Source organism: Acomys minous, assembly GCF_964271855.1.
Source record: "Acomys minous genome assembly, chromosome: 15".
NCBI classification, from domain to species: Eukaryota; Metazoa; Chordata; class Mammalia; order Rodentia; family Muridae; genus Acomys; species Acomys minous.
In genome coordinates this window covers 73955353-73969516 of record NC_140497.1, presented here as the reverse complement: position 1 = coordinate 73969516, position 14164 = coordinate 73955353, and the positions used below count along the sequence as shown (strand labels likewise).

General features: G+C 40.0%; 1 protein-coding gene and 1 long non-coding RNA gene across 5 annotated transcripts in view; one reads left to right on the top strand and one right to left on the bottom strand.

Moving 5' to 3' along the window:
- G3BP2 (G3BP stress granule assembly factor 2) overlaps positions 1–14164 on the top strand; it is a 79233-nt gene extending 65069 nt beyond the window's left edge. For 3 of the 4 annotated variants that reach the window (XM_084760554.1, XM_084760553.1, XM_084760556.1), the window contains exons 5-12: positions 34–124; positions 932–1034; positions 2195–2375; positions 3298–3396; positions 8412–8514; positions 9928–10056; positions 10795–10913; positions 11391–14164. In XM_084760554.1, the coding sequence (XP_084616680.1) occupies positions 34–124; positions 932–1034; positions 2195–2375; positions 3298–3396; positions 8412–8514; positions 9928–10056; positions 10795–10913; positions 11391–11663 (1098 nt within the window). In that variant the 3' untranslated portion in view covers positions 11664–14164. The remainder of the gene's footprint in view (positions 1–33; positions 125–931; positions 1035–2194; positions 2376–3297; positions 3397–8411; positions 8515–9927; positions 10057–10794; positions 10914–11390) is intronic. The other variant, XM_084760555.1, reaches the window with a different exon arrangement.
- Positions 3404–8402, bottom strand: LOC311585405. Its single transcript, XR_014775214.1, has 3 exons — positions 6984–8402; positions 5896–6943; positions 3404–4646 (listed from the first exon to the last, which is right to left on the bottom strand). It is a non-coding gene; the product is annotated as an uncharacterized lncRNA (long non-coding RNA).

Sequence of the window (14164 nt, the reverse complement as noted above, 5' to 3'; positions counted from 1 at the left end):
GTATTCATAGGATACTTGTGTATTTTTCTATAGGGATCTGTTCCAAATAAATTTTATGTGCACAATGATATGTTTCGTTACGAAGATGAGGTATTTGGTGACTCTGAACCAGAACTTGATGAAGGTAAGCTTAACTCGAAGGGTAAGGGTTTCGGTGGTCTCTGTAGATCTCAATAGCATGAAACTGGGAATTTATCACTTACTTTATTTAATTGACTCAAACTCTTTCCCCCTTTAGTTTTTGTTTGGGGAAACAAATTTGCATTTACATGAAATTATGTAAAAGTCAGACCCAGGAAGTCTGTAGGGGACATGTTGATCTAGGCTCTGTACTATAGAGTTTGATATATACTCTATGAATTGTTCGGTGGACAAACACTTACCAGAATAAACTGAGCAGCATAGGACTTAAGTCCTTTTCATTTCTTGTCTGTTGCCAGTTCAGATTGTGCCTGTCCTGTAGTTATTTATTAATATCAGCTTGGCTGGGTGTGGCGGCGCATGCATTTAAATCTGAGCACTTGGGAGGCAGAGGCAGGTGGATCACCATGAGTTTGAGGCCAGCCTGGTCTACAAAGTGAATCCGAGACAACCTCTACACAGAGACACCCTGTCTCGGCGGGGGTGGGAGGGAGAAGGAAGGAAATACCAGTTTGCTTTCCTCCGGATTGTTACTGCACAAAATAATGGCTCTTAGCTTTTCCTTCCTTATCTAAAATGTCTTGTTAAAATAGAGCACAGCAGTCAAATTTGGTGCTGCTTGTTCTCTTCAGTCTGTAGGGAACAAGGACTATTTTGGTGAAGGACTGACTGCCTTTGTAAGTCTGCTGACCTTGTAAACTAGCGTAAACTTGGACATACTATAATATGTGTACTAGAGATTATTATACAAGCTCTCTTTAAAAAGGTGTGGTGTGTTATGTATTGTCAGAGTCAGAAGATGAAGTAGAAGAGGAGCAAGAAGAAAGGCAGCCGTCTCCTGAGCCTGTGCAAGAGAGTGCTAACAGTGCTTACTATGACGCCCATCCTGTGACGTAAGACTAGCTAGCAGTTGCAGGGTTGCATTTGCAGTGACATATAGTGTGACGAACTGTAAGGTAGTTGATTCTAGAATTATTATTGTTGGAAGTTAATTTTTTTCTTTAGTGCTAGGTATTGAACCCCAGACCTTGGTGCATGTTAAGGCTGCACTTTGCTACCAAGCTACTACCTCAGCCCTGGGAATACATTTTTGTTAAAACTGTGTATTCACACCACTATTTGGTTACTTATGCCATATACCAAGATACTGAAAATTAGTTCAAAATTTTTACAGGGTATGTATAAAGCTGTGGTTGACTACTGATAATGCAGACTGTTTAGGACAGAGTAGCAGAGGGCTTATTTCTGTAAAACTTTTATATGAACATGGCATCTAGGGAGAGATGTGGCTCAGGCAGCGATGGTGCTTACCATGCAAAGCTAGAGTCCTAAGCTGTATTCCTGATGTAAAGTGGCCGGGGACCACTGGTTTTATAACGGCCCCACCTCATGCATTGTCCAGACACACTAATTAGAATACAAACACAGGCTTTCTAATTAACACTAGAACAAACATAGTTGGCAACTTAGATTTAAAATGATGGTGTTGTGGCTATAGTGATAACACAGTAGTCATGAGCACTGGCTGATCCCCAGTACCCACATTGCAGTCTTTTACCCACACATGGGAGTCTGATGCCCTCTTCTGGCCTCTGGGGCAGTGTATGTGCATGATGCACAGACATGACATGTAAGCAATACCCTAAGTGCAAAATAATAAAACCATTCTTAAAAATTGATGGGGCCATAGGTGATGGTGCAGGCCTTTAATCCCAGCACTTAAAGGAGGCAGAGGTAGGTGGATCTCACTGAGTCTGAGGCCTGAATGGTGTGCATAGCCACTTTCCAAGGATACATGGTAAAATCCTGTTTCAAAGAACAAACCCCACAAAGAACAAGGTTGGTTTATACTAGAGGTAGCCTGTGGTAGAGCAATTTTCAGGGTAATATACACAGCAGGCAGGCTTGGGTCTCGTCCCTTCGTAGACCACATGCCCTTCAACACAGCCCTTACAAGTGCAAAGCAGGTTACTGCACACAACTAGTGACAGCTGTTAGTTTGGAGAGAAGCGTCACTGCATTAGAATGCCTCGTGACCCGTGTTTCATTGTAGCAATGGCATAGAGGAGCCTTTAGAAGAATCCTCCCATGAGCCTGAGCCTGAACCAGAATCGGAGACAAAGACCGAAGAGCTGAAGGCACAAGTGGAGGAGAAGCACCCGGAAGAGCTAGAGGAGAAGCCAGCCACTCCTCCCCCCGCCGAGCCCGCCTCTCTGCCTCAGGAGCCACCAAAGGTGAGGTCAAAGAAACTTTCCACACCCGGGACCTCACAGTTTTCATACTGGGTGCCACTAAAGAAGCATGGTTTGGTTCCATTGTTTGAAATAATAAGCTATACTTTTATGTATATGAAAGGCGCTGGAGTTTTTGTTGTTCTGGGGGGATTTTGTGGTTTCTCTTTACCCCAAAAATATTAAGAGTGAAATTTATAACATAAGATTATTTTGTCTGTATGCAGTGTTGAATGACTTACATGAAATTTATTCAAGTCCATGTATGAGGCTTTTGGTTGCTCATCTCTTCTGATGCTCCAGGAGTCATGCAATCAATGTCCCAACTGAAGTTGATCTGTGAGAGATACCTGTTTTGTGATAGAAATGGGATCCGTTTCCTTACCCACTAATTCTCTTGTAGAGATGCGTGACACCCACAGTGTATCATGTAAACCTTCTCTATCTCTGTGAAGTAGACAGTTAAAGTGTATCTGGGTAGCGAGAAGAGTAGACAAGTCCTTGTTCAATCTGTAAGTAAGTGTCTGCTAAGTTCCAGCCAACACTCTGCTCTTTTCTAGTCTTCCCCTTTTCCCTAACACCATCACTCACACATCTCGTCTTCCCCACAAAGGGGGAAGAAGTTAGTTCTATCTGGTTCAGATTTTATAGCATGTCTAGTTGATAGTGGTTTTGTTTGCCACTTGTTATGTAGGAACTTGGTGTGGTTTTATTTAGCAGTTGAGACAGCAGTCGTATCTTGCATAATGAGAATTCGAAAGCTGGCACACAGACTGGCATGTGTGTGTGTGCCTTTCTTTTAGGAGCCCTTCAATGTAAAGGAACAGATTAGAAATGAAAACGGATTATATATTTGGAAGTTTCCCTATAGGAATGTTGGTGGTTTTCCATGATTAGTAGTCTAGGTTTGTTGCATTTCCTGCAGGCTTTCTCCTGGGCTTCAGTGACCAGTAAAAACCTGCCTCCTAGTGGTACTGTTTCTTCCTCTGGAATTCCACCCCATGTTAAAGCACCAGTCTCACAGGTAACCAATCTGTGAACACATTGGATTGTATCCTTGTTACATTTGCCAATTGCTTATTTTTTATACATTTTTAAGTGAGTCAACCAGAACTATGGATTAAACATACAAAAATGTATTAAATGTCAGTGCACCCACTTTAAATGCCGATCTCTTATTAATCTACAGAGGTGGTATTTGGGGTTTGGGTGTTTACAATACAGATTAAGTTGGTTTTACTATTATAATGTTGTCATTTTAAAGGCTTCTTTTTAAAAACTACTCCTTGAAAATTTAGCATGAATATTTTATTTAGTTAAGACATTTGGAAAGGCACAAAGTAGAATGACATTAAAAATAAATCATTGTTCTAAAGAAATAGAAAACCTGATATGTGTGTGTATATATATAATGTATATGTTATAATATATATTATATATATATTTACATTGCCTAAACTCAGTCTGTAAGTGGTTCACACAATTTAATTGAAGCCTGTACCAACTTATGACTGTAGTGTTCACCTTAACAGATCATTTCAGTATTCTGCTTTTTGTCTGTTTGTCATCTTAGCCCATTTCAGAGCTTTCCAAAACTGTGAAAATAGGATACTTTATGATGTTTGTTAGATAGTTTAGATTAAAATTTGAATTAAGTTTATTGGCATATAAGTATCTCCTCCCCACCCCCATATTTTGAGTTGGGCTTCATTTTCTTAGAAAATACACCGAGAAAGGTTCTTGTAAAACAAAACAAAACCAAAAAGCCGGGCGGTGGTGGCACACACCCTTAATCCTAGCACTCGGGAGGCAGAGGCAGGCAGATCACTGTGAGTTTGAGGGCAGACTGGTCTACAAAGCAAGTCCAAGACAGCCAAGGCTACACAGAGAAACCCTGCCTCAAAAAAACCAAAAACCAAAACAAACCAAACAAAAAGGTTCTTGTATACATTTTTTATATGCTCTAGCATTCAGGTTTGAAAAATAACTAGTAATTACCTTGTCCTCGATGTTTTTATATATTGTAATCATCTATACAACACAATACCATAATACCTTTATATTGCTCTTTATTTTTCCGGTTAAATATTTAAATTGGTTACGTTTGATCATAAGCCATAGTTTCATCCTAATGATTTTTGCTTTTCTAACCAATCTGGAGAAGGGATGGATGACTTGGGACTTTGAATCTTGATTTCAATCAAATTCATATTTGATTGAGTTGGTAGTTCAGAGATTTGGTGACACTTTATTTTAAACTTCTAATTGATTTAACTGTGGGCATTTTCCCTACATGGACATGTGCGCCTTGTGCCTACAGTGCACTCAGAGGCCATAAGAGTGTATCTGTTCCCTTGGGACCAGAGCTTGTGAGCTGCCCTGGGTGCTGGGTTGTCTGCGAGAGCAACTGTGCTCTTCACTAGCTAATAAGTCAGAGTACAGCACAGTGTGTATTTTAATAAATTCAGTAGTCATCTCATTTGCCTGGCCATTATGTTCAGTATGATATTTTCCCTTTTCTTGGGAGGGCTTCTCATTGTATACTGTATAGTCCTGGCTTGAAGATCCACCTGCCTCTGCCACCATAGTACTGGGATTCAAAGTATATAGAGTTATATTTTTTTCTTATTGAATCCTTAAAACCACCCTGCATGAGAGAGGCATTAACATTGTAATACTAGAGATAGGAAAATTAAAGTCTAGCACAACTCACCTATGTTTGGACAGCTGAAATATAGCCTGGCTTTTGAATTTATGTAGGTACACAACATACTACACAAGCAGCTCTACATGTGTACATTTTTCTTTAGTATCTTGTGGAGGGTGTTATGTCTCTATTCACACCAAAGAAGAGTACTGTGTTTAAGTAAGGTATGTCTTAACTTACTAGATTCTAGACTCTTAGGTATCTTACATTTGAGTCACTTGAGGGCTTGGGGAGATTGCTCAGCAGTTAAGAACACGTACTGCTCTTTTAGAGCACCTGGGTTAAGATGCCCCACACCCATTGTCAGGGGGCTTAAAACTGCCTGTAACTCCACTTCCAGGGGGCCCGATGCCTCTGGCCTCTGTAGGCATGTACACTCAAGGGCTCACACCCACAGATAGCACACACACACACACACTTAAAAACAATAAAACGTAAGCTTTAAAAATACCCCCATGTCTTTGTGCTATGTGTATAATAAATTTGCTATTTTTACTTGGTTTAGTAACTGTCAACTTAGTTACTTTTGGGCAGCACTGATTTCCTTATATCAAACAGATTATTGGGTATAGGGAAGTTAAGTCTGCTTTTAGGGTATTGGTTGGCATTGGAATAGAAGTAGGTAAGTGAAGTTCTTGATAAAATAGTACATATTGAGTTGAAGGACGTGCGTGGTGTGCTGTCTTTTTGGCTTATGTGACCATTTTTATTTTATACTTACTTTGACACTCATTTTGTAGAGTTTGCTTTAAGGTCATACTCTCTGGTTACATGAAGTTATTGAAAGCCCTAAAAATAGGATATTAGCCACATCACCTGTAGGGACAATGAGCTCTAATCAGCAGGTGAGAACTATAAGAATACAGTGACTTGGCTGACGCTTGTTTCTCGTAGTGCCCAGCTTTTACGGCTTTGCACACGCTGCCATTCTATTTCCAAAGTCAGTTACTAAACAGTGTACAGGATGTCCAAAATGGGAAATCTTTTAAATTTACTTTAATTTTCAGTTGTTTTGAGAATTTATTTTGGTAACAAGTTTTGAAATGTATTAAGGTCAGAGCCTCAAGTTCTTTGATAATTGTTAGATTGAGTGGTCTATTTTTTTCCTGAAAATTCTAAAGGCAAGGTATATTTGCTAATTTTTTTTTTAAGATTTATTTTATGAGTATGCGTGGTTTTGCCTACACACATATCTGTGCACCACGATGTACGTGCAGCTCCTGTAGGGGCTGAAATAGGGCCTCAGAGACCCTGGAGCTGGAATTACAGGGGGCTTTTAGCAATCATGAAAGTGATAGGAACTGAATCTGGGTCTTCTGAAAAAGCAAGTACATGTAACTGCCTCCCTATCTCTTCTGTATCCCTTTGGGGCAGGACCTCACTGTTAAGCTCTGGTTGGCCTGGAACTCTGGCTATGTAGACCATGATGGCCTTTAATTCACAGGATTCCATCTGCCTCTTGTTCCTGAATGTGGGGTTAAAGCTTGTACCACTGGTCCTTGCACATTGTCATTTTTATTAATCAACAGTAAGACACTAAAGCTTGAGTAGAGTACATCTATTGTCACACAAACTCACTAAGTTCTGCTTTGAGACTCTTAGTAGATGCGAGCATATAGCTCTAGATATCTCCTCTTGTAGGCATCACATTGTAGGTTGTTAGGTATAGACAGCAGTTATCGCATTGTTAGGCATACAATACTCTGAACCAGTAATTGCTGAACATTTGTTCAAGCACTACGCTTGGTTCTTTCAGTGATGTACGACTGCAGTCTGGGGGGAAAGTGTCACAAGATCTCCTTGGGCTGGTACTGAAGAGATGGCTCAGCAGATAAGAAGGCTGCCTACTCCTCCAGAGGACCGGCTTTAAGTCCCAGCACCCACATGGCAGCTCACAGTGTTACTAGTTCCAGCACAGATATGCATGCAGGCAAAATACCAATGACCATACAAATAAATAAATCTTTAAAAGAAATGAATCTTCTTAAAAGGATCGCCTCCTCTTATACACAAAGCAAGATCACTAGCTTTATAACAAAAACTAAATCTTCTCACTATGTAGACCAGGCTGGTCTTGAACTCACAGATTGCCTCTGCCTCCTGAGTGTGGGGTTCAAAGGTGTGTGCCACCACACCCAGCAAAATTAATTATGTAACTAGACAGATTCCAGAACATGTGAAAATTGTCTACATAGGGGAATATGTTGTAGGGGATGTGTATCTTATGGCTACAGTAGCTGCATAGTTTCTTAGATTTATCCTTGCAAATTATAACATCCCAAATATATAACTAATGAAAGTTAGAGTATTGCTCAGACCAAGGTCCTCACTGATAAAGTACTAGCTCTTAGTTTGGGGTGTCTGTAGTCTGTTGAATATTTCAGCATCCTTTGTGAATTATTTAGTTTTGTCTTTTTCTTGGGCCATAAATCCTTTGATTCATTTAGTTTTGTCTTTTTCTTGGGCCATAACTCCTTGAGCAGTAGAAAGCCCATACAGGTTTAGAATACTGAAAATGCTATTGTGTCAGGGGAAGTGAATGAGGCGTGCATGGTATTTATTGCTTACAGAACATTTGGTTGTATTTAGGTCAGCAGTTGATGTCAGTCTTATCGCTCCCACGCAGTTAGGGAAAACGGTTGCTTAGTCCTTTCTAAAGGGCTTCTTTGACTATTTGAGATGTTATATGGAAATCCTGTCACTTTATTTTTGAGATGTGGTCTTACTGTTTTAAGGTGGCTTCAAACTTGAGATCTTCCTGCCTCAGCCTTCTGAGGGCTGGCCTTACAGGCTTACTTGCTGCCATGCTAAAGGGTTATTGTTTGAACTGCTTAAAATAATTGGTTTCAAGATTATGGGATGGATTAGGAGATGTGACTGAGCACTGTTGATGTGTGAAGGCAGCAAACTAGGCATTTATTGAGGAATTACATGTCTTTATTCTTGTCTTTATAAGATAAAGCTTTTTAACTGTCTATGTGTATGGAGTTGCTCATCTTGCATTTTGTGATTCTTGTAGCAATAACTTATGCTGTTTCATTGTGAGTATAATTTTACTTTTAAAGAGTGTTATTGTGCAAAAGCAGCTTAGTGTGAATTTCACAGTCTTGAGTGAGAAAATTAAGATCTACCCTACAGTCCTAGCTTGGTACAGAATATCTTTTAAAAAGTATTTCTCACACATAAAGGAAATCATGTTTTTAAAAAATCATAAACTTAATATCATTATCCTTGCTAGTGACTTGCTAATAATTGTTTTGGTTGGTATTTCTCAGGTAGAAGTTATTTCTTTATAGTATAAAAGTATTAATAATTTTTCTGTTACATTTTAGCCGAGGGTTGATGCTAAACCAGAAGTTCAGTCTCAGCCGCCACGTGTACGTGAACAGCGACCTCGAGAACGGCCTGGTTTCCCCCCTCGAGGACCAAGGCCAGGTAAACTCAACTCTTTATGGACTTTGGGATTTATTGGACAGTTGGAAAAGACTAAACTTCAAAAAGTGTATTAGGTGTCACACACAGGTCAACTTGCTTAGGTAGAGAAATGCTGCCAAGATAGCCTGGGCTAACAAACAACTTTGAGGAGTGGGTTTGTTGCTGACATTTGTGGAGATGGCTTTGAAGGCACAAAGGGCAGGCTTTATCATTTGCTGCTTGTTGCTGGTTTAAGAATTCTTTGTTTTGTTGCTTTTGGGGGAGGGGGTTGTTTTGTTTTTTGAGACAGGGTTTCTCGGGCTCATTTTGTAGACCAGGCTGGCCCCAAACTCACAGCGATCCACCTGCCTCTGCCTCCCTGGTGCTAGGATTACAGGTGTGTGCTACCATGCCCGCCTCAGCTTTACAAATCCTAAGTTGAGCCGTTAGTACCCGGTTCATGGTACACTGTTGTCTCCACAGGAAAAACTCTTCACTGACTCCTCGTAGGTTGTACCAATTCTTCCTAACTCTGCATTGTTAGCTAAGATGTATTAGCAAGTACCGTTATTTGAACCTGTCAGAATACTTCTCAGGCTCAGAGAGATGGTTTGGCAGTTAAGACCACCGGCTGCTCTCCAGATGACCCAGGGCAGCTCACCCGCGCCCACATGGCAGCTAGGAGTTGCCTGTAGCTCCAGTTCTAGGGGGTGCAATGCCCTCTTCTGACCTGCTGGCATGAGGTATGCGTGTGTGCAGAGACATACATGCACGCAAATACCACAACCATATAAATAAAACAGATAAATCCTTTAAAAAGTTATCCTTTGGATGAAGGTAGAATATACTACTGTACCTCAAATTTAGAAATGTAATTTTATAAATAAAAGTAAGTGAAATAAGATTATTTATACGTGATAGTACCTTAGGTAAGAAGCTTTTTTAAAAAGGGAAATGGTAGTACAGTTAAAATTATTGGTTTGGCTGTACCATTCAAAGATGAAGTATTTTCTATTTAAAAAGACTAAGGAAAAAAAAAGACTAAGCAGATATTTAATAGGAATATTCCTTAGTGACCTAAAGCCTGCTTTGTTCATGGGTTCTATAGAAATAACTGTCCTTTTTAGTATTAGCCATTTATAATCAGATCCGCAGTCTAGCAGTATAGCCCATATCTGTCTGCACTTGGCTCTCTTTTCACCCACTCATAGTACACCTCACCTTCAAGGAGCACATCTGGTTTTATTAAGCCAAAGCAGGGATATTAGTATTGGTTGTTTTGTTTGTTTTTATTTGAGACAAGATCCTGACTAGGATTCAAGACATGCAGGGCGGTCCCGCCAACTAATGGTGCCTTTCCTTTTAGTTCATTGCTTTGTACTGTACTGTACATGTTATTGTAGGTTTTAGTGTCTCCTTTTTTCTGTCTTTCAGGCAGAGGCGATATGGAACAGAATGATTCTGACAACCGGAGAATAATTCGTTATCCGGATAGCCATCAGCTTTTTGTTGGTAACTTGCCTCATGATATTGATGAAAATGAACTGAAAGAGTTCTTTATGAGTGAGTAATTTCATTTGCTTTATATTGACTTTTAAATTCAAGTTTAATAGTTACCCTACATCAGACAAGCACAGCTGCTCACAAGGGCTCAGTCCCCCCGTTGTGGTCCTGACCTGCCCTCCATGAGCAAGAGAATGTGGACTGGTTGGGGGTGTCCTGTCCAAGTGGACAACAGGACTCCACGGTTTTCAGTACAACAACTCTGTCATCTGACACAACTTGCAACACGAAGGCTCCTTTTAAAGATAATGCTCTTTAAAGGAAGAAACAGACCTTTTCATAATAAAGCCCAGTTTTAAAATTGCTTAGCTCTATACCTGCTTTCATTCTTTAACTGGTCAGAAGGGAAGCAGGGACGGCGACACCGCAACCCCAGTAACTGCTGGTGTTGCTTCGTCTGGTTCAGACAAGAAAGGAGAATAGACCCAGAGGACTGCCTAATGTGGGAAGTGGTTTCTTGTTTCTTTGTTTTGTTTTTGTCTCTCCAAAACTTGATACGCAGCTTTCTTCCCTCATGAAAATTGTATAGACGTGGAGATTAGTGTCTGCCGCCGCCGTAGTTAGGGCTGTGAGGTGGCGGCCCCCAGCCATGTTCTCTAGCCATCATCCGTCATAGCAGCTTTGCCACGTGTATTTTCATGCAGATCAGAAACATGACAGTTACTTTTCTGAACAATTAAAGTCACCTGAATGTTTTGTTAAAATGTCTAACCCTTGGTGTAATGTGTATTTTCACAGGCTTTGGAAACGTGGTAGAACTTCGCATCAATACCAAGGGTGTTGGGGGAAAACTTCCAAATTTTGGTTTCGTAGTTTTTGATGACTCTGAGCCAGTTCAGAGAATCTTAATTGCAAAAGTAAGTGATTTAAGGGGAATAAGTCAAGGCCTTTTTTGGGTAAATCTTTGTTTTTTTGTTGTATTTAAACCATAGAAAATCGTTTTAATGGTAAAGCTAAAAATAATTACTTTAAAAAATTACTTATGAAATGGTATTTTTAGGCCGGGTGTGGTCACGCCTTTAATCCCAGCACTCGGGAGGCAGAGGCAGGCGGATCGCTGTGAGTCCAGGACAGCCAAGGCTACACAGAGAGACCCTGTCTCCAAAAACCAAAAAAAAAAGAAAGAAAGAAAGAAATGGTATTTTTGCAAAAAATGAGTAAAGGTAGTATTACAGTCTAGTGTATGGATTCTTTCATTTGCTCAACTGAAAAAGGCTGAAGTTTATATATTGAGACTTCATTAAAATTATCTTATTCTTAAATTTTCTTATGTATATAGAGTAATATTTGTCTATTCTTGTGTAACCCATTCATGTCATTTTTTTATTTTAAAGCCAATTATGTTTCGAGGAGAAGTACGTTTAAATGTGGAAGAGAAAAAAACTAGAGCTGCCCGAGAGCGAGAAACCAGAGGAGGTGGAGACGACCGCAGGGATGTCAGGCGCAACGAGCGAGGGCCTGGTGGTCCCCGGGGAGTCGTAGGCGGTGGAATGATGCGTGACCGCGATGGAAGAGGACCGCCTCCACGAGGAGGCATGGCGCAGAAACTGGGTTCTGGAAGGGGAGCCGGGCCAATGGAAGGCCGCTTCACAGGACAGCGTCGCTGACATTCCACTGCTGGCACAGTTTTGGCAGTGGTACCTAACTCATCGTGTTTGCATTCTTGTTAAGTTTTTTTGGCTTTGGAATGTGACACAGCCTTTTTGATCATTTCTTTGATGTGAAAAGCATCTTTTGGTTATCAGTTAAATTGAGGTGGACATTATTTTCCCAATTTCACAACAGGATTCATATTGTTAATTTATAAATCTAGACTCGGAGAATTAAGGACTGAGAAATGACCATATCTTAAACTGTACAACAAAATGAACTTTAAAAGAACATGCCCACTGAATTCAGGTCATTGGAGTTTTAAAAAATCCTTTGCTGCACATTTTGTTTAAGTGTTAACTGTCTGCTATTAATGTTGAAAACACATAGTGCAGTTTGTGCAATTGGAGAATCTTGCCTTTTTTTTCTTGGCTCCCCCCCAAAACAAACCAACAGAAACCTGTTATGTGTTCATCAAAGTGCACTGTCGGGCACTCTGACGTCATTAACGTGGCATCTCCTCCAAGAGGCAACAGGGAAAACAGTCTTTCATCCTTTCCAGTAGAGACTAGTTTGTGAAATGACGAGGGCATTTTAGCTGCTTGCTGTGACCAGCGTGTGCACACACAGACCTTAACAAGACTGCACATATTCCAGAAGGAAGTCACTTAGTTATGAACGAACTTGAAAGGCTATGGTCTGAATTACTAGACCAGAAAAAGTAGCTCTGTACCGTAAGAGTTTTCTCCCTGCCCTCTTGAGTACAGGGATGGCTGGCTGCTCAACACACTCCTTCCCCCCCCCCCCTTTCCTTTCTTTAAGCTGTGTACAGTGAAAACCGTCTTTCCTGTATTTTGTTCTCTGGTAATAAGCATGATGGTGCCTTCTAGAACATCATTCCAGTCTTGCTGGTGATTCTGTACAGTGTGGTTTATGAACTGCTGTGCTGCAAAGCCACACAGCTGCAAACGTTGAAGAAAAATCATTGATGTATAAAAATTCCAGTATCTTTAAAATCAGTAAAATGGATGCTTATTATTTATCTTGTTCTTCTGTTAACATCTGTGTTCCTTGTGGGAGGGAGTCTTGTGTGTTTGAAGGGAGAAGCCCTTTAGCTCCAGTTTGAATTATAACAACATTATTATCACTTCTTGGAAAAGTCAAGTAGTCTGATGCACATTTTATTTCACATTTTAAAAGCAGTCCAGATTCCCACAAATGGCAAATAAACTTAAGTGAGGGTGCTGCAGTTTTCAGAGGGAAGACTGACTTGGGGGACAGGGAACTGCCATTCATTTTGCACAATTCTTGAACTGATGTCAGTGCCCAGGTGGGGTGACATCTTTTTATTTTTACCTGAATCTTTAAACAGTTCTGTGAGCAAAGTTTCTAGCTGCTGGATTATTGTCTGTCTGTATAGCAGGTTCCAGGAAACCTCTAGAATGACAAAGGCTAACTGCTTTTCATGGTTGGAACAACAGTATATATCTAATTTCTGATGTTTCAAGCAAGAAGCAGAGCAAGCGAGTGTTAACCACTTTAAGCTGCTTGTTCACATGGAAGACTTCTCTAGACACTCGACATGGCAGCAAATGGGTTCTGAACTTTGTGACTATTTGCTAGTTATTAAACTATATTTTTTTTTTGTGGGGGGGTTGTTTTTTGTTTTTTGTCAACTGGGCAATATGGGTAAAATTTGTCTTTTTTCCCTTTGAACGAGGTCTTCCATGTTTGAGGAAATGTCTTGCACTATTGGATATATTTTGTGGACACAGATTTTTGTAGTTTCCATTTTGGAAGGCTAAGGCTTTTTGTTTGTTTGAAACAGTTTTACATTTTCTAATGTACAGTACTTGAAATTCGTACTAGAGAATTACTTTGGAGTTTGAAGCTTTTATCCAAACTACTTTGAAATAAGTGGCTTTCTTGTCAGTGGTTTGCCCCCAAATGTAATTTTCTTTGTTATTCCTCTTTTCTATTGTGTATGTGTGTACATAGTCACACACAAACACATTGGCACAAGCATAAATATTTCCAATGGAAGATATTGCCCTGTAACCCACATAAACTGTTCTGGCAACAAAAGACAGATGTTAATTGTAACATAATTGGAGCTAAGAGCCATTCAGCTTCAGCCTTTACATACCACATGGAACATGGAAACATCACACGGAGAAGTTTACATGGTGACTGTTCACCTGCAGTACTGTGGACTTTTAACTTTTTGTCCCTTTTTCAGTGAAATACTAAAAAAAATACTCATCTACCATTACTGTTATTTGCTGATTTATTTTGATGGTAATATTCTATCGTTATGACACTATTGAAACCAAATTGGCTTTACCACTTGGCTTTAGTAGGCATAGAAGACAGCGGATTACCATCTTTATTTTGTAACGTGTTAAGCATTATATGCTGGTAGAATCTAGTTTAATTGTTTCAGGTGGAAAGTATTCTTTTTGAGTTTCCATTTTGAATGTGTTTGGACTAAAACAATAAACTACTGATGTCTGCAGCA